General features: G+C 34.6%; 1 protein-coding gene across 3 annotated transcripts in view; it reads left to right on the top strand.

The window, feature by feature from the left end:
- Positions 1-26,587, top strand: part of Pxn (Peroxidasin) — a 215,810-nt gene that overhangs the window by 59,972 nt on the left and 129,251 nt on the right. Inside the window, exons 1-3 of one of the 3 annotated variants that reach the window (XM_074118933.1) lie at positions 17,571-17,824; positions 18,672-18,785; positions 19,312-19,420. The exons of 1 other annotated variant lie outside the window; for it this stretch is intronic. In XM_074118933.1, the coding sequence (XP_073975034.1) occupies positions 19,410-19,420 (11 nt within the window). In that variant the 5' untranslated portion in view covers positions 17,571-17,824; positions 18,672-18,785; positions 19,312-19,409. Of the gene's footprint in view, positions 1-17,570; positions 17,825-18,671; positions 18,786-19,311; positions 19,421-26,587 lie in introns of those variants that run through there. One more of the 3 variants, XM_074118934.1, reaches the window with a different exon arrangement.

Here is a 26,587-nt window from a genome sequence, read left to right as displayed (position 1 = left end):
TTTTTTATTAAGATAATTGGTGCTAGATTGCGGTTAAAGAGAGAAAATAGACTGCACATAATGGCTATTGCTTTGACTCAGACTGTACGAGATGTGTCTATTAAATAACGAGACTGATGAATTAAGGAACGGATTTTTATGTATTTAAAAATGCCAAATATTTAATTAAAATATGCATTTATTTTCGTCAATTATGTGGAAAATATGTGATTTTCTTAAAATATTTTCTGGAATATTTAAGTAAAATGGACATTTTTTTTATGAAAATGGAATTTTTTTTGGGGGGGGCAAGTTATAATTAGTTATACAAGAAAAGAACATTTTTACAATTTATAATAATTTATTAGGAACAAAATAATTTGTTTTTACAAGTTATAATGATTTATACAACAAAGAACATTTTTACTATTTATAAAAAGATGTGTTAAATTTTCAATTTTGAAAACTTCACTCTTCGAAATTGTTTGCAACCACATGAAATTTCAAATGTTGGAACGTAAAGTGACGACGATCTGGGCGTAAGATGAATTTGTAACGACTAAAATCCTTTGAAATGAGGATTTTTAAGTTTGTGGAAAGGGATATCTGCTCTAACCAAAGCCCGACACAGATCTGTACTCAGTGTAGACTTACTTGATGATGGAGATGTAAGGAAGGCTTGATAGGACGTCCTCTCTTTCTTTCTGTTTTTATTCTCTATGTGCGATCCGGTGGCAATATGTTGGGTGACTTGGGAACGTTGAGAGCAAGAAACGCGCTTGTCACAAGCTATGCAGTACTAAATGTCTCCATCACTTCGAAAAAGTTCTGCCGGAAACTCGCGAAGATATTTAGCAACCAGTTGTTTGTTTGAGGCCGATGTTCGTGGCATTTCACCCAAAAAAGAATACACTAAGTGACCGAACGAAATGAATTGGACACTTCAACGAACGAGCTGAAAGAACAGACAACTTCAAAGAACTAACAAGTGCCCGTCACTGTTTAGCAGCATTCTGTGTAAATTACAATAACCATTGTACCCACTGTGATTTACAGCCCTACAGTCTGTGGTTCACAGTTCCTGTCAACCACCTCCCAATTATGAAAATATGCCCAAAATGGGAAATATGTACATATTTTGATTAAATATGTAGAAATATTTATTTATTTTAATCAAATATGTATAAATATGCGATAACATCCAAATATGTGGAAATATGTGAAATAAAAGTAGACTCAAACGGCTTAAAAAGTGTCAGTATGAATACTTCTAGTTGAAAAACGTCTGTAAATTGCCTAGAAAAAAATATGTAAATACATACGAATCCGTTCCCTACGTGATGATGCTACAGAAGAACTATGCACGCGCCAAATCTTAACGATCGGCAGCTGTGCAGCGTAAAGCCTTCTCTTTCGATTGCAGCGTCTCACGTGTTTGAAGAGAAATCTGTCTGATTGAGACCGTCGTTTGTGTAAGAGGTGTTAGTTTCGTTTTGCCGAAAACATGATACTACATAACGAATTGTCGCGAAATTTCACATGAAACTTGGTAAAACCGCTACTGAAACTTATCTTTTATTAACATAAAGAAGTTTATGGCGATGAATGTTAATCACGTGCGCGAGTTTTTGAGTGGTTCAAGCGTTTCCAAGATGGCCGAGAAGACGTCGAAGATGATGACCGCCCGGGTCGCCCTTCCACGTCCAAAACGGATGAAAATATCGATTATAATTAATCAACATTACTACCGTGAGGTGCTTGCTCAACTTTTTCGTTAGGAAAAAACGACCCGATTTGTGAAAGAAAAAGTCATGGGTTCTCCATCAAGACTACCCGCCAGCTCACACTGCATTCTCTATCAAGACGTTTCTAGCCAAGTACAACATCCCAGTTTTAGGCCATTCGCCTTATTCGCCTGACCTAGTCCCATGTGACTTTTATCTGTTCCCCAAAGTCAAATCTGTATTAAAAGGAGCACGATTTCAGTCCGTTAAAGCTGTGAAAGAAAAAGCGGCACGCGTAGTTTTGAGTCTAACACCAACCCTAGGTATTTAACTTCCTTACTCCACAGAAGGGAGTTAATTTCCAAGTGTTAATGAATACTCACAGTACGTACATTATATTCTGGAAAATCTGTTTCTTATCTAGTGAATTAACAGCTAATCAAAGAGTAGAAAGGAGTTAAACTTATTTTGCAATTAGGACTAAGCTTGGATTAAGTGCCGGTAGCAAGTACTTTGCACGCAGTACTTCCGAACTGAAACGTAACATTTTTTTTTTTAGACGCTAGATTTTAGATCACCTTTCATAATTGTACAAATTTTCTGTAGCAATAACAATTTTACAACTAATAAGTAAATTGATTTAATTATTAATATTGCTGCGTTCTTATATAGAGATAGCCCGAAGTTAAATTCGCCTGTCAATTATTCTGTCGTAAAAAATGAAATACTAAAGGAATTCGTTTCGTATCTGTGTTCATGCGTAGTTCATTTCATTAATCTATTTTCCCCTTCCATTTTTAATTACCCATTCATGCATTTTGCTTTCATTCTATATTTCACTTCATTAACTAAATCAAGATAAATTAGTGATTATATATTATATAAATAGCTGAAGATAAAATCAACTCATTAGCGGTAAAACTTTTTATTCTCGTATTTAATACTCTTATTAATTTCAGCTTCCGATTTTCATTTTGAAGGAAGTTCATACTTTATTGCATGCAACTTATAATCACCGGTTTCAAACCAAGAAGATGCAACATTGGCGCTTAATCAGCTAGTTTTATTTCCTACATTAATCACAGTCGCTGAAATCATAATATTTGAACAGAAGTTTCAAACTGCATCCAAAACTACTTAGCCTGGATTTGATTTACTCACTTATAAGACTCTATTACGACCTATATGGCCATTTAAAGAAGCTGAAGTGTGGTATGCAAGCAAACAATGCAGTTCCGAACCCCTACAAATAACGCAATCTAAGAGATACTATGAAACCTCTGAATGCACCACCATATTACGTTTCAAACCTTGCTATTATTCACTGCTACTTTTACTTCCCTTTTGTCACGGATCTTATAAGATCCCGTTACCACAAGAGTCACAGTCTACTTCTAGCCCTTCATCCAGTTCTCTGGTTGCTCTCTCTTCATATCATCTTCCAGACAATCCGCCTTGTTGCTTGAATGGTTTAGATAACTTTTGATCAAAATAATCATAACTCACTGTGAAGTAGTTTTTCCAGTGCTTGATTTCTCTAACTTGCTAATCAAGTGAAGAAGTACCTCACCCTAGTTCATCGCATTTACTTGTTTCAGCTTTATTATATTAATTGTAAATGTATCCATTAAAGAGACAGGAGGTGACAGAGAATCATACAGCAATATGATATACATCAAATTGAATAATAAATTCACTGTTAACGAATAAAAGTTTAAATTTAAGATTATAAATACAATAAATGTTATTTGCAACTTTTAGTATCCCTGATCAGTAACCTTGGAGAAACCATTCTAGTACAACTTCCCTATTTAGTGATTACTTTTTTTTGAAATTACTCCCCTGAAATTAAATCGATTGGAGGAAACTGTCAGGTATCTTCCTTAATTCTTTGCTAAGTACCAAGGTAATAGTTTCAACAGCAGATTCCAGCCATTCCAGTTCTTGAAGTAATTCTAAACAAAATAAAGAATAATTCTGCCTGCTCTTAGAGGTTTTTTTTCTAAACTTTAGCGCGCATGTCATGAGGCAGGACCGTTCTTTCTCTCGGTTTGCACCCTTCCAACACGTGTGCCACCACCGACTCTCCCTTGACCATCTGTCACACGTGTAAGACCTATCATTATATTTTGCACATTGACAAGATGTCTTTGTTTTTCTTCTACACCTCAACACTCTCCTGGTAACAGGACTTTAATATAGAACTTACTTCCAGAAAACGAACTAAAATGGTCATCTGTTTGTGAATGAGGGACTTGTTGATGTCACATTTCCGATGAGGGACTATGTATAAATATTTCATTAAAAAGTTTAATAATATTTTTATATTTATTCCATTTTTTCGTTAACAATAGCTTGCATTTATTTCCATTTCTGCATTTACGGATAAAAAACTATACTCTTAATATAGTATGTATCATTTGCCCTATTATTAAACGCTACTAAACTAACATATTTTAGTATTTAGTATATCTCAAATTATTTACTGCTGATAAAAGCCAGTTTCGAAAATCAGATCATATCTAACAAACAGTAAGCAAAAATAGAAGTGACAAATTAGGAAGTTGTTATTGAGAAATGCAAATCAGTTATTAATTGAATTTAATATTTAATAATAATGAATTCGCTAGATTTGGACCAGTTAGAAATGAGGAACAATAATGGACGAGAATGTTGTGGTCACCAAGATGCCAGACTGGAGACTCCAGTAGCTACCAAGGTCAAACTGTTGAGATATTTGACATACCTCCACACTTCTCCACAATTAGTTTATCCAGTAATATTTAAAATACTTCTCTAATTTGTAATGCCCGAAATTTCTGCAACTTTACCTCCCTATTTTTCTTATAAATTTTTGAGATCGCTTTTTAAGTAGTTAGTCTCAATGAGTGTGTAATATAATAATTTAAAGGATTAACAATAAATTATATTTCTAATTTGAAAATTAAATAACCTATGTATTTAATTTTGATTAATATTATGCGGTAATGAGGCCGCGTATTATACTTAAAAGACTTTTAGAGGGCAATCTTAATCCACTTCCAGCCGAACTGCCTTTAGAAGCACTTTCTGTGATAATGTTTCAAGTAGAAGTTGGTGATGTTCATGCATTCTTCAGGTCAAATTCGAAAAAAATCCAAAACATAATTTTTAAAACAATTTTTGTAATAAAAAATAAAACATATTCTGTAATTAATTTAATAGTTAATATTTATTCATTGTTACTTACTTATAATTTACAATTGTAGCATGGGGTTGACCTGTGCGTTTACAGGTGTAATACATGAAAAAAAGGAAAAAAAGAGAACAAAGACAAAAATAAATTCACTTTTAGAAATAAAACTAAAAACCTATTAAATTAATGAAAACAAATTTCTAATTTTTATAGAATTAATTACAAAAAAATACATATATTTTACTTTATTTACCGACTCGAAACATAACAGGTTCTCTAACACAATTTCAGGTTGAATACAGGAAGAAAAGTTAATGTTTTGCATAATGTAGATACTTGGATCGTAAGATATCTAAACATTGGGCAGATAACTAAGAAATGAAGTACGAGGGTCGTTTGAAAAGTCCGTGCAAAGTGAGAGAGATAGCACCACTGGCGCGTATCGAGGTTATGTTTAGTTAGTAGCATCTCTTGGAAGAACACACACCAAGTTTCAGACAGATCGGTTTATTTCTTTGTGTTTGGCATTCGTTTGAATCGAGGAAGTCGAGTGATTTTCAAAAAAATGGACGAAAAAAAATTTCGTGTGTTGATTAAACACTACTTTATGAAAGGCAAAACGCCTCAGGAGACTAAAGAGAAGCTTGATAAACATTATGGTGACTCTGCACCTTCAATTAGAACAGTTTATAAGTGGTTTCAAAATTTTCGGAGTGACCATATGGGCACAAGTGACGCTGAACGTTCTGGACGCCCTGTTGAGGTTACTACTCCAGAAATCATTGATAAAATCCATGATATGGTGATGGATGACAGAAGAGTGAAGGTGCGTGAGATTGCTAGTGCTGTGGGCATCTCGAATGAACGGGTACATAATATTTTGCATCAACATTTGGACATGACAAAGCTATCCGCAAATGGGTGCCGCGATTGCTCACGCTTGACCAAAAACGAAATCGTGTGAAGTGTTGCAAGGACGGTTTGCAGCTGTTCCAGAAGAATCCGCAGGACTTTAAGCGTCGTTTCGTCACTGTGGATGAAACATGGATACATCACTACACTCCTGAGACCAAAGAACAATCTAAACAATGGGTTACCAAGGGGGAATCTGCGCCAAAAAAGGCGAAGACCGTTCCTTCGGCCGGCAAGACTATGGCGACTGTCTTTTGTGATTCGCAAGGAATAATCCTCATCGACTATCTGGAAAAGGGTAAAACTATTACAGGTGCATATTATTCATCGTTATTGGACCGTTTGAAAACCGAGCTGCAAGAAAAACGCCCACGATTGGCCCACAAAAAAGTCCTTTTCCATCACGACAACGCACCAGCTCACACCTCAGCAGTTGTGGTCGCAAAATTAATGGAAATAGGGTTCCAACTCGTTTCACATCCCCCCTATTCTCCAGACTTGGCTCCCTCGGACTACTATTTCTTCCCCAATATGAAGAAATGGCTGGCGGGAAAAAGATTTTATTCAAACGAGGAGGTGATTGCAGAAACGAATGGCTATTTTTCAGACTTGGACAAATCCTATTATTCGGAAGGGATCAACAAACTAGAGCAGCGTTGGACGAAGTGTATAAGCCTAAAAGGAGACTATGTTGAAAAATAAAAAAGGTTTACCCCAAAAAATTAAGTAGTTTTTATTTTTGCACGGACTTTCAAACGACCCTCGTAGGCCATCTTTATTGTTCCCACATAGCGGGCAAGGGGAATCAGTATTAAACTTGTAAACCCTACTGAGGATGTAGAGTTGAGGCTTCTTCTCAGACATTAATCTAAGTTGACTGGCAACTCTGATCATATCAATGCGACATTTAAAGTGAATGTAATGTTCATCCAATCCAAAAAAACTGCTAATATTTCTAAGTAAAGTGTTAAATATGGCGTTTAACAGAGATTCAACATCCTTACTAATGAGATTATTGTTAAATCTTGCCATGATATCAGTCAGTTTACCATCGGGTTTGTACTGTTTTTCCCAGACATCATCGGACTTAATAATCTCAAATAGATTTCGCAAATCAGCGGTCCAGTTAAAAGGGATGCTAAGGCTATCAATGTTGTCAAGCAGCGCAGCATAACAGATAAGTGGCAATCTATTTTCAGGCATGGCTAAAATTTTCTGCCATAATGAGACTATTTATTTGAAAAGTTTTGAAATTATATGAGTATCTCCAACCTCCAACCTGACAAATGCATCTGGAGTATTCCTAGATAATAATAAAACATATTCTAATTCGTTTAAATTAGTTCGGTACGAATATTCTGGGCGCAACTTTTCTGCCGAGATAATGGGTTTACATTTTTTGTGTCTCTGTTCGAGATTGTCTCTAAATTGGTTCTACAGGTAAAAGTGAATATCTGTAAGAACAGGTATAAAGGATTTTGAAGGTCGCCTCCAAATAAAAGAGCAAAACTCTTAGTGAAGTTTTACCTTAATTTATTACCCCCTCAAGTGTAAATTAAGGAACTTTTTTTGGACTAATTTATCTACCCAAACTTAAAAAACCAAAGAAAAAATGATAAAAGCAGCAGACATTTCTACCAGTTAAGAATATTTTTTCGAATAGGTTATCTTATATTGAACTTTGAAATTTATAAAAGTTCTACATGTTCTAATCGTGCCCAAAAACACATTTCATTCTCATGGAGATTATCATTCAAATATGTGGCACACATTGTTTGAATCTTGTTGTTATCTTGAATTTATTTGCAACAGTTTTTCATTTCTCTAACGTTTTATAAGATGAAGCTGTATTTTGGTGCACATCTTCGATCTTACTACTTTCGAAATACTCTTTTATTTTCAGATTTGTCTACTTTTTTTTTGTCGAGAACTGTGCTGAAGCTAATTGAATTGAGTATCAAATATTCACTTTGTACTCATACAGTTGCGCATCACACTTATTCATTCATTCACAGCTGAGTCAAAATTCGAAAATTGGTATCCTCTGAGTGCAGATAATGTTAAATAGATTTTCATTTCCGTTTAAATCCTTACTAACATAATAATCCTCATATTGTTTTAATTTATTTATTAAAACTGTCAGTTTTGCAAAAAATAATTGAAGGACTAAGCGGGTCGACCTCAGTAAGCATTAGAAATTCAGTTTTCAAAGCTTTCAGTTGGAAGCCACCCTAAATATATTCGGATACTCCCCATCACAAAATCATAAAGTACATAAAAGCCAAATTTGGTCTGTTTGGTTCGCTTCTGATACCATTTCGCCAAAAAGAAGTGCCATATTATTGAGTGATTTTTCAAAATTGTTTTTCGATTTTATCTCAAAAAGTGGTCTTCCGTTTTTAATTAATTATAACACTAAAAGTCCTCAGACAAGTAACTAAAATTTAATTGAAACATTTAAATTATCTTAAGCGAATTGTAAGGGAGATGTGATTTTAATGGTGCCTCCAAAATAAACATGCAAAATTTTAAGGGTTCATTGTAATTTGGAATGTAGGAAGGTTGGAAATAAATAGTGACGTGCGGTTACTCTCAAATTATATTTTTGTTGATATTAAAGACTGAAATTTAATATAAAATGCTATCAAATCTAGAGAGTTGGCCTAATATTATAATTGGAAATTCAAGTGAACAATCCACACCATTGCGTATGTATATTTGTTTTTAATTTGGTCTACATTTGCTTTCTTTATCTTAGTCTAAAAAAAGTATGTTTAATTTGTACTTATATTTATTTGCAATATAGCCAGCTCTGATTAGATTGTGTTTGTTACAGAATGTTCACTTCCTGCATAAATGCAAATCTCAGCAAACTTACAATGTTTTAATTTTTGTTTATAGAACATTGAATTCACTTGCTGACTGATGCACTCTTGTTGCACAGGCTATCTGAACTCTCTACATACGTAAAGGGAGATTTTTTCTCTTGTGAAAATTTAAATCGAAGATAATCTATGTTCGTTTCAAATTCTTTACTGTTTATTCTCTCAGAAATGAGTTGTTTAGATAGAAGATCGTGATCACATAAATAGTTCGCAGAAATTGTTTTTCCACAACTTCTATGAAGTGCGATTACTTTGATCCAAACTAATGATGGCATTATAGAGAGTAAGACCATCTGTTGTTATTGTGCGGCTATTTTAAGTGTATTCCAGTGTTAGGCGGCTTAACAGTTCGCGTGGTGCTATTGTCCTAACTGACCATACTAGCGCACAGTGTGTATAACTTGAAGATTCGTTTAAATCAAACGAACTAGTGTCTAGAACAAAAACAAGAACGTATTCGGTGTTCGTTTCGTGTAAACGTATCAGTGAAACTTAGAACGTTCTTGCTGCGTTTACTCTTTCGATTGCATCGTGTAAACTTAAATAACGTTTTTATATCTAATTCAGCCTAGTCTCACCCCTGCTTCATAAGCTGGGCGATCACGGAATAACGTTCTTAGAACACCTGTTTGTATTGTAACTATATAGGGAAGGGATTAGCTAAGTGGTTAGCGAATACGTGATTCCAACTCGGAGATCCTTGTTTCGAATCCAGTTGCTGGCCCTTAGATTTTCTCGTCCTAGGAGCTGCTTAAAATTCACTGTCCGATGATGGACAGTGTTGTCTGCATCTATAGAACACTGTCCGGAAGCCGGCTGTGCACTAAAAAAACTCCAATCACCTCAGATGTTGACGTGCCTTAAAAACTGTTTTCATCAACCGAGCGAACAATACAATTCAATTTCACCAAGGTTTGGTGTGAAGGCAGAAGTTCAGACTGTGGTTTTTGGTTGGGTTAGAACTCGCCCGCGCGCTCCGTGTAAACACATACAAATTATCTCTTTATCAGTCCAAACTTCTCCCTCATTTCACTTGATCCCACTGTTCATGGAAAACAACACTCGCGGTTCCTCCAGTAACTGTTCGAGAACCAGGATGAGTGTTCTACAAACCGAAAACATCTCCAAACTGGAGGACTCGGCAACTCAATTGTGACGTTTGGAAGAAACGGTCGTGAAAGAGGTTGTATATATGTTCTTCTCCCGAAAATCGGAGTTCCTCTTCTACAGGGTTCTATTTTAGATGCAGAGCCAAAGAAATAGGATCAACCCCAACACCGAATCCTAATCTTAATCGTAAGGAGTGTATCCAGCTGTTCTGAACATATCTTTTATTTTCCCAGCGTCAGTTTTAAATCCGACGGCTGCCTTAGCAACACCATTTGGTTTAACCTCTGCTTTTAATCCTATGTGTCCAGTAAGGCGGCCCCTCATTCCCTCTAAGCCTCTAATTCCCTGAAATCCCAGGTATCCATTTAGACTAAGAATGAGATGGCATCCTTACTACGTTTGCACATTCCGGTCGAATACGTGTGATGTATAAATGATACTAGTGCAATTACACTTGTAATTGTTTTTCATAGGGTCCTCGACTTTTTGAAGTCCCGTCTTTGGACGTTATTCATAATTTTGATAATTTAGAGGATAAATAAATGAAAAGATAAAAATTCTTTTCAAAAAGCGGAAGCGCTAGAGGATGAATATAATAAGCAAGTCAAAATAGAATAATAAATAGAGATTAAGTAGTAATTTCATTTCTAGGCGAGATAATTTTAGGTTATTAATAAAACAGAATAAACTGGGCACGAATCTTTTTCATCTTTAGTATTTAGTATAATGATAAGGTTTAAAGTTGTTTAGTTGTAATCAAAATGAGAGAATTATAGTAGTTTCTTGAGCAATAAAATGGTTTGCCCTCTTCTTTTTCTGTCTCTCTAGTTCTGTGTTCTAAAACAAACCAGAGTTTTGTTTGAATAAATCAACTGATTTGAATATTCAGTATTCATAATTTATGTTGATTACTAAGATATTTATTAGATCCCTTTACTACTTTTTTAAAATTATCTTTCTAAATTGTACATTGTATAGGACGTTTTAACAATCGTAAATACTACATAGCATGAAAATATATTTACTTTTTTAATGTTTATTAATAATTAATTTCCCAACATATTTATTTATAAAAAAACTAACTATTTAATCCTTGAAAGAGGACTAGGTCACTTCTCCAGAAATCTTGGCGACCCTGTGGGTATCCCAGTCTAATAATATTTATATTTATATTATGCAACACCCAATACTACATACTAAACACTCTCACTTAAACACAATTCCTGCAGAATAGTTGATGTATCTAACTAGTGAGGCTTAGGGTACCCTCAGGCAAACTTTAGCTCATTATCACACACACACCTCTTACTACACGTACACATTTTAAACCCTTTATAGGCAGACGCCCTAATTCTATGGACTTTAGGGAGCCCCAATAGATCTTTTAAGGTACAGCAGATCTAACATACATCTATTTGTTGAATTCCCACAACTTTATTGAAAAATAAAATTTATGTATAGTTTTTAAATGCTATAATTCGCTAAAGAACTCCTCCTTAGTGCTTTTTGGTAATCTTACTTTTTGATTTTTAACAGAAATTGTATAAAATTAGTGAAATTTTGTGAAATGAAAAAGATAGACTGTTCTTTTTTGACAATGTTTATAATATGTACTTAAATGTAGATACATACGTGTCTCAGCTTAAGATTTACCCTTTACCAGGACATTGCACAAAATGTGTATTTTATTGATCTTTGTAGTGTTCTTTGGGCGATTCAAAATGCTGTTTCGATCTTTAGGCAGTGACTGTATCCTTCGCAGGCAGGCATCTTTCAGGTTAGATTACTTGCTGGGCATTGTGGATTCACTACACATCTTTTCGGTACAGCTCATACTCGATCTTTTTTCGTTAAGTTTATGAAGAAAAAGAGGCCAAACGCACAGATCTTTGACTGCTACACACGTGTGAAAATCAAAATTGCAATGGGTACTACTGAAATGTTAAAGCTTTGCAGCTCAAAAATAGTTTTTAACTGTAAGAACTCATTTGTATATATTGTTTGTTTTCCTATTTTTCGAAAATGGTTCCAATAACTGCCATTTGAAACTATTCCGGAAAAATGGATTTCTTGAGTTTTTTGTAATAGATGAGAAGGTGGTAATACGGGACAGTCTTTTTTTACCTAGCATATTTTGAACACTACTGAATTTAAAGTCCACTCTGAAGTAAATTCCAAGACAGTATTTGTCTTTGTAAATTTGGAATCCTAAGTGGATTACAGCAAAGAGTTTGGAGTTACTCTAAAAAAGTCTGTTGTGGTGCCATATTTAGTTTTCAGAAAGTGTGGTGGTAATATGGGACACACATAATAATTATAGTTAATGTTCTCGTTTCTCCATGAATTGTAAAAATAAGGCTTAAGTATGCCTCAAAACTATATTTTACACAATTATCGTACATTAAGGTTAAAAATTAGGGTGTAATCAGTTTTCTTAGAGAAATGTCAAGAAATCTTTGAAATGATCTTTTTAGGCCCTTTATAGCACCCTGTAGAAAAAAAATATTTATAAGACACTAGTTTCGTCCTCAGTGCCACTTTTCACACTTGTTTGACAGACGATTAACAAGGTTGTTATATGGGACAACGCTGTCCCATAATACTACCTTAGACCGCGTACAATATAACCTCATTTTTTTTTCCAATATTCATTCATATTTGAAATCCATAATAGTGGCATTTAAAACTCTTTACTTTCTACATTTTTAATGTCTAAGGAAGATTATTCTAACTTTCCTCGGTATTAACCAAAAGCAGAGGAAAATCAACCTTAAGAAAACTTCTTAGCACTGACAAAATCAACACGGTCCTCTCTTGGACAAAGCTGCCACTCGATTGACATTAAAGGCGCTGCCTTCTACAGCAGACAAAGCCTACCCCCAAAGAGTAGTAAGCTTACCAGCTTACTTAAGTAGCCTACCCCCAAAGAGTAGTAAGCTTACTTACAAAAACTAACTGGTTTCACAAAAACAGGGGTGTCCCAAATTCCAACCCCGATCCATATTACCACTTTCTCCACTACGCAACCTTAAGCTGCTTCTAATGTGACTCTTCTAAACAATTTACTGTAATCGCCTATTTTTCAGGCGAGGCTTAGTGTCCAATTGATGAACAATTAACTGCTGTGCGCCAATAAAATGCTTAAAAATTTCTAAAAAAATATTAAAAGCACTGCCAGAAGTTTGAGAAAAACTGCTGAAAATCGTCTTAAAAACTGTTTTCTTTGATTTTTTTTTTTAAAAACCTGCTCTCTATAGTTTTCCTTCTTTTTTTTTTTATTAATCGGAGCTGGTGGCAGTGCTTTGAAAAAGGCTCCGAGCTCTGATGTTAAAGCAAATAAAAAAATACTGTTGATGATTAAGAGCTCTAATGGCTTTAGATGTCGATGCGTACAAAAGGGAAAAAAAACATGTATTCTTAACCATTTTTTATTATTTGTAAACATTCTTCTTCTTCGCATTCACTCATTTTTAAATTAAAACAAAAATTCAGTTCCAAAACTTCGAAATAAAACTATTTCATTTAAACATTTCTAATTATAGATTTCACATTATTTATTTCTTTAGTTGTAACTATCTCCTTCACCTTGAGAAAAATCGTGATTAGTGATTGCTTAATGCAGTTAACCGAGCTACTATTAAACTCCGCTCGTAGAAACATTTATTGTTATTGTTAGTTTATATCTTTATTTTACCAAGTCAGCTGTTCATCTAATCCCAACAAGTATTCATGTCCAAGCTGACACAGCTGTTTCCTGAAAGAATGTTTTTATTAGTTAAAGCTCACTCATAAATTAAGGTTGATTCTAACTCAGTTTCAGAAGTTAATAAGATCTTTTGATACAGTTTTAATGATCTGAAATATGTATAGTTATGATAGTAACTATTTTTGTTAAGAATCAGTTCAAATTAAAGAAAACTAATTTAAAAAAAAAAATGTCTCCAGTGGTGGGATAATATCGTTGATTTATTCGTCTTAGTCCAGCAGATTCTAAGCTGGGTGGCGCCAAAGCTTAGCAGGAAAGACGCGGTAGCTTTCTCAAGAACATGTTACGATTGAAAATTTATATTCCTCCACTAACTTATTTCTGTTTTAATAAATTTTAGTGGACCCAAGATGACTTGTATCATTAATGAGATACATTAGCTTTAGAAACAAGACCGAAGCTAACACGCAGAAAGCTTTCTACATGCTAAAAAGTATGAATTATATTCTGAGTATTCTAATCAATGTTTAAGGAAGTAAAATTTAAAAAGAAGCACTCGTAAGATGGTGAGCTAATTTTTATGTAGCTAATTTGTCGTTTCGTAATTTTTGTACTGGATAGTTAAAGAATCATATTAACCCTAAAACGACAAGGCTGAGTCGTGAGGCAAATTTAGCAAGTAGGTGTACAATGTATGACAGACATCTACCTCAACTTTTTCATCTTTTCAACACTAATGACTTTATTCATCCATTTATTTGGTTTAGAAGTACATATATCTCATGTGAATAAGTAAATGTGATATAAGTAAATGATATGACAAACCAAAAAGAAGTGTATGAAACAAAAGTTATTTGCCAAAACGCATACAAAAACAAAAGAAAAAAAAGAAAGCAGATAAAAATGTACTACAATCAAAAAGGTATCCAAATTAGAATTAAAAAATGGAATTACTGTAATCAGTCACACAATGATGGAAATGTAGCAATTATTAGCTGGATGAATCCTGATTCTCGAAGCTCTCAGGATAACCGTAGTAACTAATGTGTTTACCGCAGATACTTCTTTGACACTTACAGCAATGTCGGGGTACCTCTTCGATTTTTCTTATAATCACAAAAAATGCACACTTCCCTGGTTTGCCTTACGACACAGGTACTACTGTAGGCTGTTGAAAATCATCCATTTTCTTCCCCAAGACGTTTGCTATTTCAACACGAAGGAATCTGATTTTGATTGAATTGTAAGACCATTACATGGATTAGGAGAAACTGAACTAGAAGTGTAAGGAAAAACCGAAAGAAGTAGGTATTTTAATCAGGAGTTCAGAAGCTATATTCGCATCATGCTTTAATCTAGTCCAGTCTCAAAGGCCTTCCTATATTTTTCAACTCCTTAAGTTTAAATCCTCCATCCATTCCCGTAATACTAGATCTCGCTCATCTGATCTCTATATTCCCTCTCACCGTACCTCATCCTTTGACAAGTCCTTCCTAATACGTGCTACCTCTCTCTGGAACTCCTTGCCATCATCTGTCCGCCATGCTCCTACCCTATCTATCTTTAAATCCATTCTATTCAGTTATCTCCTTTCTATTCAGCTTCCTCCGAAATTCTAATTGTTTTAATTTATTTCCTTAATTTCTGCTGTTACTTTTAATTTTCACTTTTTGTAAATACTTATTTATTTATTTATTTTCTGTTTAATCACAGGCCAAACTATTAAGGCCTCTATTTGTTCCTGTATTTATTTTTAGGGGACAATTGTCCCAGAATAATAAATTTCTTTTCTATTTCTATTTCTAATCTTCTTTTTTCGCTGTTATTCACAGTTCTGGTGCGAATAGTACTGCAGTCTGTAAGTGGGTTATTTCTCAAGCGTACGGACTGACTTTGAAGAGTGTCTTAGTTAATTTGGTCGTTTATTTTGACTTTTTTTTTTTGAATTGCTTAGTGTTTGTATATTTCTATTCTTTCTGCCCATACTTCATCCTCTCCTTCCTGTATGTACACTGGGCCAAAAAAGTCTGTGAACACTAACCTAAATTTTATTACTTTTATTATTATCTTATTAGAAACTTTTTTTATTTTCAAATGAAATATACTATTCGATAGACAGAAACCAGAGTTTTTCATTTTATATTCAATCTTTTATTTTTGTTCAGCAGGAATATCACAATTAAATGTTTAACAAAACAACACCCCAAACGAATGCAAAAAAAGTCTGTGAACAGCTGTATAAATATGTAAAAACATTAAGATAACAAACAGAAAAACGATTGAATAAAGTTTCAAAGTTCTCTATTGTATTGTAGAAACCACTACAGTCAGTTTTGTGAATAAATAATCTACTTAGTACATATTTAACCACTAATATGGAAGTTCCCAGACAAATTCGAGAACTTATTGTGACGTTGCGAAATGAAAGAAAAAGTATTCGAGAAATAGGGAAGATAGTTCAAAAAAACCCTTCAACGGTGCATAATATAATTAAAAAGTACGGAAATGTGATTAGTAGGCCACGCAGTGGACGGCCACCAAAACTTAATTCCTTTCATAAACGGCAAATTCTGAAGTCTGTTCGAGAAGAACCTAGGACAAGCGCTCAAAAAATCAGTCAAGAATTATCAAGTGGTTATGTGTAAGCGTAACACCACAGACAATTAGAAATAAATTACATGAATACGATTATTGCGGTCGAGTCCCGAGGAAAAAACCTTTAATCAATAAAATAAATAGTAACCGCCGATTGGATTTCGCGAAAGAATATGTTTCTAAGCTTTCTAGTTTCTGGGAAACCGTAATCTTTTCAGATGAGTCGAAATTCAATGTATGTGGGTCTGATTGACGACAAAAAGTGTGGCGAAAAAGAAATGAAGCTATGAAAATGAAAAATATGAAGCCTACTTTTAAGCATGGGGGAGGCAACATTCTGGTGTGGGGTGCATGAGTGCTAAAGGAGTGGGCAAGTTAGATCTAATTAATGGTATGATGGACCAATATGTGTATGTGGATATATTAAGACGCAATTTAAAAGAAAATTCAAAAAAATTAGGGTTGGAGGGAACGTTTGTCTTCCAACAAGACAATGACCCGAAACATACCGCACTAAAAACTCGGGAATGGCTTTTAAATAATACACTCTGGCGCCTAAACACCCCTCCACAATTGCCAGACCTTAACCCAATAGAACATTTGTGGGATGAAATCATGCCGCGAAATAAATAAACGAGGAATAAGAAACCGTGAACAACTAAAAAACGCTATTTTAGAAGAGTGGGATAAAATTCCAACATTGACGACCACAAAATTATTAGGATCGATGAAAGCTCGCTTGTTGGAAGTGATTAGGAACATAGGAGGTCCTACAAGTTTTTAAAATTTATAATTCACGTACAATGTGTAAGAATGATTTATTTCTGCAAAGTGTTCACAGACTTTTTTTGCATTCGTTTGGGGTGTTGTTTTGTTAAACATTTAATTGTGATATTCCTGTTGAACAAAAATAAAAGATTGAATATAAAATGAAAAATTCTGGTTTCTCTCTATCGAATAGTATATTTCATTTGAAAATAAAAGAAGTTTCTAATAAGATAATAATAAAAGTAATAAAATTTAGGTTAGTGTTCACAGACTTTTTTGGCCCAGTGTAGCAGCGTCACAGTTAGATGATACGATTAGTGTCTCTGCTCGACACGTTGGTTTGGATAAGTTGCTATCAGTTTTCTTGTCAAGAACAGAGATGTGTTCTTTGTGCATGTCTAAGATTTTTCTTTTTCTCTGGCTGATATAAGTACTATAACATCCTCACAGACTTGTTTGTAAATTCTACTGTTGTTGTAAAGGTTGCTAGTTTCGGTTTGTGCATTTAACCTGTTTTCCAGTCAGATGTTGGCCCTAAACGTCTACTTTTTTTGAACAAGGTAATTAACTTAAAAATACAAAAACATCGAAAAGAAATTAGTAAATTTCTTAAAAGTTATATCTCAGTTAATTTAAATATAAACCCTTTTTATTCGCTAATGCCCGAGCAAAATTTACACAAAAAACCATGTTTTGTTTTAACGCATGCGCATTAAACTTGCAACATCGTAACTATGTATCTACGGCACAATCGATTCCATTATTGAGTGGTTTTGTGATAGAAACACCCTTTTAGAATCATTCGACATCTTAGGTAGTGCTTATTTTACTCGTTTTAATCACTAATAAAAGGTTTAAAGTGAAATAAAGTGCCTCTAATGTCGTGAAAGGAAATCTGAGCCCATTGTCTTACGTCACTTCAGCTCACTTAGTGATTTAGGCAAGGTTATAGAATGGCTCCGACCAATTGGTAAGTTGATTATTAGTTATTTATCTTAATGATTTCATTTAGATATACTTGACTGTTCCAAGTGAATTTAAAAATCCAGCACTGTGGGAACAAACCGAGTAGTTTTGTGTGGGCAAGAACCAGAACAATGAAATTAAAAATTAGTCTTGGGCCAGACTATGAAAAAGGCTTCCAACTGCCTGTTGGTAATCACATACAACTATAATAACAAATCCTCGGGTTTGTTCGGCTTATAAAAATAATAAAATGCTACAAGATTTGTTTTATGCTTGACTACCCGAGTTAATTCTTCTATTAAGATTGTAATCGACTCCAGTTCAAGTAAGGTGCTTATCAGTTTTTATAATTTTTTTTTTTTTAATTCTTACGTTTATTTCCAGTTTCTTTATTGTATTTCAAGTTTTTCAGGGCCTAACTTCATAAATCCGAACATCATTTGTCAACCCTGTAAGCGACTTAAAATAAATCAACTTTCTGATCTAGAAAGTTCTTTATTCTAGAAAATTAATAGCATATGTTAATCCCGGTGTTATCAGACTTCCTTCGAAAGTTCATTAGACAAACTTGAACGAAAATGACATATTGGCCTTTTAACACTTCTATTTGGATTGTATCGACAAATTCTGAGTTGACGACACTACTAAATTTGGCCTTTTAATTTTAAGTTGAGTGTCTAGTATTTTGTTAATTAAGACTATTACTTGTAGGCAATTACTAAATTTTATTTCAAACTACTGATTTATTGTGATTCTCATTCTAGAGGGAAATATTAATATGGAATATTACCAAATTGATATTTTTTTTTCACGTTGATAACTTGATTTCAGATTTTTTGTTTCTGTTTTAGAGGATTTCCAACATTAGAGGTTAATGAAAGCGCCCGGATACTTTTCAGCTACCGAATATTGTCCTTTATTAACACTAACAATGACCTTTATGAGTCTAGATTGAAGAGAAAACGGTATGTAGCTAGATTCGAACCCTGGATATCCTATTTGGGAATCCATATGCCAATTACTTAGCCAATCTTTTCCTTTTAAGATTATTTGATATAAATTTGGGAATTAGTAATTCTATTCTAAAACATACATCATTACTGTTATTAAGGGTTAGTAAAAACCCAAATATGAAAACTAATCAACAAATACTATTTTTAGATTAAACAATCTCTTTTTCATTGCATTGCTTAATAAATTATAAATAACGTAAAATAAAAAAGAACTACGTTAATTATAGCAGGTTTTTTTGGTAATTAACTAATTCTTTGTCAACTATATAATTACCTACTATCATTCATTATTTTCGTTTTTTTTTTATAAATCAGAAGTGGTTGAATTAGTAAACTATAAATTTACATGTCCAAACGTCCTCCATTAATTTTTTTATAAGATAATTTAAAAAATTGTAATAAATTATTAATTGTCAAGATAAGAAAATTATTTTATTTAAAAATAATTTAAATAATAAAGAATATTTATCGTTTTTAGAATGTCCAAATTGGATTTTTATGTGAATAATAATGTCTTTCCCCACGTTGAAAGTGAGGGAAACCGACTTTTGGAAGCGAAGGGCCTTAGTCAAATGAATGAGAAAATTGTAAGTAATTTACCAATAAATACAGTTAGTTATTAACGACGTTTTTTAATTAATATCTCTACAAAATGTCCCCATATTTTTGAAAAACTTCTAAATAATTCTTGTCAACTTTTTTAACAACTTTAATTTGACCTCTTGACGGGATACAAGAAGAAATTATCTTTTTGCAGTTTTTCTAATTAAGTTTTTTTTTTTTGAAAACGAGAACTTTTGAGCGCCCGAACATATAGTACTAGAAAATAGTAAAAATTTGTGAAATTTGGATGTTTTTCAACTTTGCGCCTTTTCATGCAGTTTTTTTTGACGATCAGCCTTTTTTATGCAACTGTCCAAACGGACAGTTTTAATTTGTTATAGAATTTGTAGATGTCTTTGTTTTTGGCGTCTTAAATTATAGACAATTAGAGGTTATTTGCTTCCTTAGATTTTTGAGGGTATGAACTCAGTTATACTTTATAAACGAAAATTTGTAGGAGACGGGAAAAAAGTTATGTGCTAGTTCTAAATCGGATGGTTGTTTTAGGTTACCGTGTTCATATGTGAGAAACAAACGAATTTATGATTTCTAAAAGTAACCTGATTATAGGTACATAAAAGTTTATATTTATTTATTACGATAAAAAAACATGTCTAAATTCAGCGAGAGGTCGAAGTCCCTCAAAATGGCGAAGTCTGTTACAGCTTGTTGAAGCACCTGTTTGTCAAAGAATGCTACCTTCTCCTCCATTAATTATTTATAAGTAAATAACGACCATACAATCACTTATATGGCTGTCTGACTAAAATTACCACTACCTTGTAGAAATCAAATATTTTTTAGCTTATTTGCAACACGCTGCTTTTTTGTAGTTTGTCCAGCCTTTTGCCCTCTCCAATCGACTTGGATTTCTTTATGATGTCATTAGTTTTGTTTTATTAGCATTCTATGAAATTATTGGACATAAATTAATATTCTCTGTGACGTCAGCTTTATTTCCTAGTTAATGGCCTTGTCAGTTGGAAGCTAAGTTGGTCTTTTCACTTTATATACGAGTATTATTTTGTTTGTATTTTTAATAATTAGGAATCAGCCCTCATTGCTTCAATCATTAGATTCTTTGCGAGCAGATCTCCTCTCGCATTGATTAAATCGGTTGATCCTCAGCAGCACCTCTAGTATTGCTATCTAAGGATTCTGTCAGAATTTTATTTTGTCTAAATTATAGACCCTGGATTGCAGACTTTTTTTCCTAATTTTCTTTGTTACGTTTTTATTCGATGTTCTTTCATGTGGAATCCTCTTTCCAATGAATATTTCAAACAGATTCTTAAATATCCTTAGGAGATTTTCCACTTCGTTTCTAAGTAGTTCGGCTGGAATTTTCGCTTGGCCCTGGATTCACTTCTAGCTTCTAGAGAGATGTTTTCGTTGCTCTTCATGAGAAACCTTTTAATTTCCAGCTTCTGAGGATTGAAACCACCAACAAACAAATAATACTGTTCTATTTTGATTAAATTTGATTTAAAGTTGTACATTTATATACAGTAAAAGCTCCTTATTCGCGCTTCCTTCATTCGCGTTTTCACTATTCGCGGATTAAAAAAATGCGACCCAATTCCTATATTCGCGTAAGTACACTATGATAATAAAAGGATTCCAATAGGTATCCAACCCAATATCCTTTGTAAATGCCGTCAAATGGACTAATAAAAAAAGGAAAAATAGATCTTAGTATTACAACTTTGCCTAAAGTATGTTGTTAAATGATATCGCCGAGGACTTTGGCATAAGCCGCCTTCGCCGCGATCGGTGTTTTTGAGAATGTAAACGCACAGAATGAAAGCAATTGTCCGTGATCCAGCAATAGAAAAAATGGAAGTGGCGTTGTCATTATGGATCGAAGATCGCATCCAAAAAAAGGGTGCCCCTGAGTGGTCCAATGGTCCGGGAGAAGGCAAAGTATCTTTACGCTCATTTTAAAGAACCTGATGGTAGTTGTAGTGGCAAGTTCAAACTTTGACTGCAAACAAAAGCTTTTAAAAACTGTCAAGCAAGAGAAAATTACAAAATTCTTCAAACCATTGCCTAAGCCTTAAGATAATTAATCAAAATGTTCAAAAACTTCAATTAAATTGATTTTTTTATATATTAGTTTTTTTTTATTTTGTCACCTAGGAACGTATCCCCTATAATCCCTTATAAATTACCATTCCGTATTCACGGTTTCTGTATTCGCGGCAAAAAAAGCACCATTTTTTAAATAATTTTTTCCCCATTGGCAGGAAAGAGCATGTCTATGCAACTCTAATGGTGGAGGACATTTGGAGCATGATCTGTAATATTAATGAGGAGTAAAATTTATAATAAAATAGTACTTTTCTTCTTATTCAATCAAAAAACTGTTATAATATTATCATTTTGAAATTTCTTATAAGAATCATGTTTTCATTCATAACTTGTAAAATATCGCTCACAGAAAGAAACCGTTAGAGTAAATTTTTCTTAATCTATTTCTGAAATAAAAAACCACACCTCCCCATTTGAAAAAAATGAAGTTGGTGCCTGTATCTCGCTTCTGGAAGCACCGAAAAAAATTTACAAATTAAATTTGAATTTCTAACAAAAAACTAATGGGACACGTATTTTTTAGTTTTTTTCTAACTATCTTAGTTTCCGAGAAAAAGTCGTTATCCATATAGCATGGGACACCCTGTATATAGCATGGGACACCCTGTATATAGTTTGGGACACCCTGTATATAGCTTGGGACACCCTGTATATAGCATGGGACACCCTGTATATAGCATGGGACACCCTGTATATAGTTTGGGACACCCTGTATATAGCTTGGGACACCCTGTATATTAGTTTTTTTTTTTTTTTTTTAATGATTTAAGGCGCGTCAACATCTATGGTTATTGGCGCCCGGAGCTTTTTTCAGTGCACTGCCGGCCTCCGGACAGTGTTCTTTCGTTACAGACAACACTGTCCATCACCGGACAGTGAGCTGTAAGAAGCTCCTAGGAAGAGAAAATCTAAGGGGTCAGCAGCTGGATTCGAACCCGGGACCTCCGCGTGGGAGTCCAGCTCGCTAACCACTCAGCTAATCCCTTCCCTCCCTGTATATTAGTAAAATTAAGTAAAGAAAAAGTATTGCATCATTTAATTTACTAAAGAGAATAACCTCATGAACATAAGTAAGAACAAAATTAGAAAGAGATATAGAAGAACAAATCTTAATTAAAGACAATCAGCTGAATGGTTTATTGCAGTAACGAAATTAATCTGTTTAATATAAAGTAATGTATTCAACAGAATGGTAATTTTATTAGTATTAGAACTACCGGGGTGATGAAGTACATGCTGATGATGTACGAGGGTCGTTTGAAAAGTCCGTGCAAAAAAAAAAACTACTTAATTTTTTGGGGTAAACCTTTTTTATTTTTCAACATAGTCTCCTTTTAGGCTTATACACTTCGTCCAACGCTGCTCTAGTTTGTTGATCCCTTCCGAATAATAGGATTTGTCCAAGTCTGAAAAATAGCCATTCGTTTCTGCAATCACCTCCTCGTTTGAATAAAATCTTTTTCCCGCCAGCCATTTCTTCATATTGGGGAACAAATAGTAGTCCGAGGGAGCCAAGTCTGGAGAATAGGGGGGATGTGAAACGAGTTGGAACCCTATTTCCATTAATTTTGCGACAACAACTGCTGAGGTGTGAGCTGGTGCGTTGTCGTGATGGAAAAGGACTTTTTTGTGGGCCAATCGTGGGCGTTTTTCTTGCAGCTCGGTTTTCAAACGGTCCAATAACGATGAATAATATGCACCTGTAATAGTTTTACCCTTTTCCAGATAGTCGGTGAGGATTATTCCTTGCGAATCCCAAAAGACAGTCGCCATAATCTTTCCGGCCGAAGGAACGGTCTTCGCCTTTTTTGGCGCAGATTCCCCCTTGGTAACCCATTGTTTTGATTGTTCTTTGGTCTCAGGAGTGTAGTGATGTATCCATGTTTCATCCACAGTGACGAAACGACGCTTAAAGTCCTGCGGATTCTTCTGGAACAGCTGCAAACCGTCCTTGCATCACTTCACACGATTTCGTTTTTGGTCAAGCGTGAGCAATCGCGGCACCCATCTTGCGGATAGCTGAAACTTGATGTGTGTTCTTCCAAGAGATGCTACTAACTAAACATAACCTCGATACGCGCCAGTGGTGCTATCTCTCTGACTTTGCACGGACTTTTCAAACGACCCTCGTAGATGTTTCTGTATAGGGTTGAGTACCGGAGAACCTATCGATTTTTATCAGCTACCTCAAATATGTACGTATAGTGTATCTACAGTTTATCACAGCATTTCTGGTTTTTTTTTGCAACTGTGAATTTAAGCTTTCTTTTAAAGTGCAATTTTAAAACATTTTACGTTCGACACGTCGTTGTAAATTATAAGTTCGGAGTTTAAGTAAATGTCTAGTTAAGGTTTTTTTTTTTTTTTCTTTTATCTACGCCACCCGTAAGTCACGGCAGTTCTGCCATCCGACGTCGGGTTTCCCAGTACACAAATGCTTTTTTTTTTGTAGATATCGTCCGATAAAATAGGATTATGTCTTCGATAGAAGGGCACACGTCAAGGTGTTCAGAGGACATGTCCTCTCTTCCACACAGAGTGCAGGTCGGGTCCGCCACCAACCCAACGCGATATAGGTGGGCCTGCAAATAATCATGACTCGTGAGACAGTCTGAAACAGGCCACGCCGTCCTTTCTTTTCAGATTAGGTGGAACTCGTCCACCTGGTTCAACCAATACTTGCAACCGTTTTCCATCCGCTTTTGCTTTTTTGTCTGCACTTCACTTCTGATCGAAGAAAGGCAGCAGTTATCCTTTTAAAAGCATGCATGGAGATTGGTTGCACAGGTTGATCCATTTGCGCACCTCTTTTTGCCAATTCATCGGCCCTCTCGTTTCCCAGCTGCCCACAGTGCCCCGGAATCCATTGGAGTGTTATAGTCTTATTGCTTTCATTGGCAGCCTCAATCGCAGTTGAGGTAGTAAAACTATTGTTTCCGAAACCAAGTTTGAAAGAGTGAGGGTAAACCTAAATTTAAATTGCCATATTTTCCGCAAATTACGACTGGAACATTTGAAAAAATGTTAGTTTTTATAGATGTGCTCGTCTTTCGCGTTCTACTAATATGTAAAATTAAATCATAATGATCAGTACCACTTATAGACGAGTGTTACAATGTTTCCTATTAATATAAAATGATTGAAATAACTGGGAAATACGAAAGTTATACAATAACGCCTTTTTAGTTATCATCTAGATAGACATCCATATCATAAATATAAAAAGACTGAATACCAATACATTAGAACGTGCCGAACTCGCCCTAAACATATTACAGGAATATATGATGTCATTTCCTTACTGTTTTTACTTATTTCAGATGGCAATGTGATCTCACATGTTGTATAGATAATTTTAGTCTTCATATTTGTGTTGCGCAACGCTATTGTATTCCATATTTACCGTCCATATGTTCACTCGTGTTTACAACGAAGTTTTCTATTCGGTTTGCTTGTTCTGACAACCTAATTAATCATTTGCGATCTGATTCATTCATAGCTCCTAGATCTTTATTTATAGATATTAATTCTATTATTTTAATGAAGGTCTTACTATTAATAGATTGCAGAGATATTTATTTAGTAAAGAATAAAGTTCAATAATTACTTTCATCAAGGAAAGACAATTTTTTGTTTGCTTTTAATTTAGGATGATAACTCATTTCCAGACGATAGATAGTTTGTCACCAGATAATTCAGATAATTACCAGTAGAGTAGATGAAATCAGCATTCAGTCGAAGTTCATGTTTGATTAATAGTTGCTAACATTTCTTACATTTACGTCAATTTCTAAAATTTTAATTTGTTTGTGGAATAAACTTAAGCTACGAGGGTCGTTTGAAAAGTCCGTGCAAAGTGAGAGAGATAGCACTACTGGCGCGTATCGAGGTTATGTTTAGTTAGTAGCATCTCTTGGAAGAACACACACGAAGTTTCAGCCAGATCGGTCTATTTCTTTGTGTTTGGCATTCGTTTGAATCGAGGAAGTCGAGTGATTTTCAAAAAATGGACGAAAAAGAATTTCGTGTGTTGATTAAACACTACTTTATGAAAGGCAAAACGCCTCAGGAGACTAAAGAGAAGCTTGATAAACATTATGGTGACTCTGCACCTTCGATTAGAACAGTTTATAAGTGGTTTCAAAATTTTCGGAGTGGCCATATGGCCACAAGTGACGCTGAACGTTCTGGACGCCCTGTTGAGGTTACTACTCCAGAAATCATTGATAAAATCCATGATATGGTGATGGATGACAGAAGAGTGAAGGTGCGTGAGATTGCTAGTGCTGTGTGCATCTCAAATGAACGGGTACATAATATTTTGCATCAACATTTGGACATGACAAAGCTATCCGCAAGATGGGTGCCGCGATTGCTCACGCTTGACCAAAAACGAAATCGTGTGAAGTGTTGCAAGGACGGTTTGCAGCTGTTCCAGAAGAATCCGCAGGACTTTAAGCGTCGTTTCATCACTGTGGATGAAACATGGATACATCATTACACTCCTGAGACCAAAGAAGAATCTAAACAATGGGTTACCAAGGGGGAATCTGCGCCAAAAAAAGCGAAGACCGTTCCTTCGGCCGGAAAGATTATGGCGACTGTCTTTTGGGATTCGCAAGGAATAATCCTCATCGACTATCTAGAAAAGGGTAAAACTATTACAGGTGCATATTATTCATCGTTATTGGACCGTTTGAAAACCGAGCTGCTAGAAAAACGCCCACGATTGGCCCACAAAAATGTCCTTTTCCATCACGACAACGCACCAGCTCACACCTCAGCAGTTGTGGTCGCAAAATTAATGGAAATAGGGTTCCAACTCGTTTCACATCCCCCCTATTCTCCAGACTTGGCTCCCTCGGACTACTATTTGTTCCCCAATATGAAGAAATGGCTGGCGGGAAAAAGATTTTATTCAAACGAGGAGGTGATTGCAGAAACGAATGGCTATTTTTCAGACTTGGACAAATCCTATTATTCGGAAGGGATCAACAAACTAGAGCAGCGTTGGACGAAGTGTATAAGCCTAAAAGGAGACTATGTTGAAAAATAAAAAA

The sequence above is a fragment of the Rhodnius prolixus genome, unplaced genomic scaffold (assembly GCF_049639745.1).
Source record: "Rhodnius prolixus isolate KJV_2025 unplaced genomic scaffold, Rpr scaffold_2, whole genome shotgun sequence".
Lineage (NCBI taxonomy): Eukaryota > Metazoa > Arthropoda > Insecta > Hemiptera > Reduviidae > Rhodnius > Rhodnius prolixus.
This window is presented reverse-complemented; position numbering and strand designations above follow the sequence as displayed.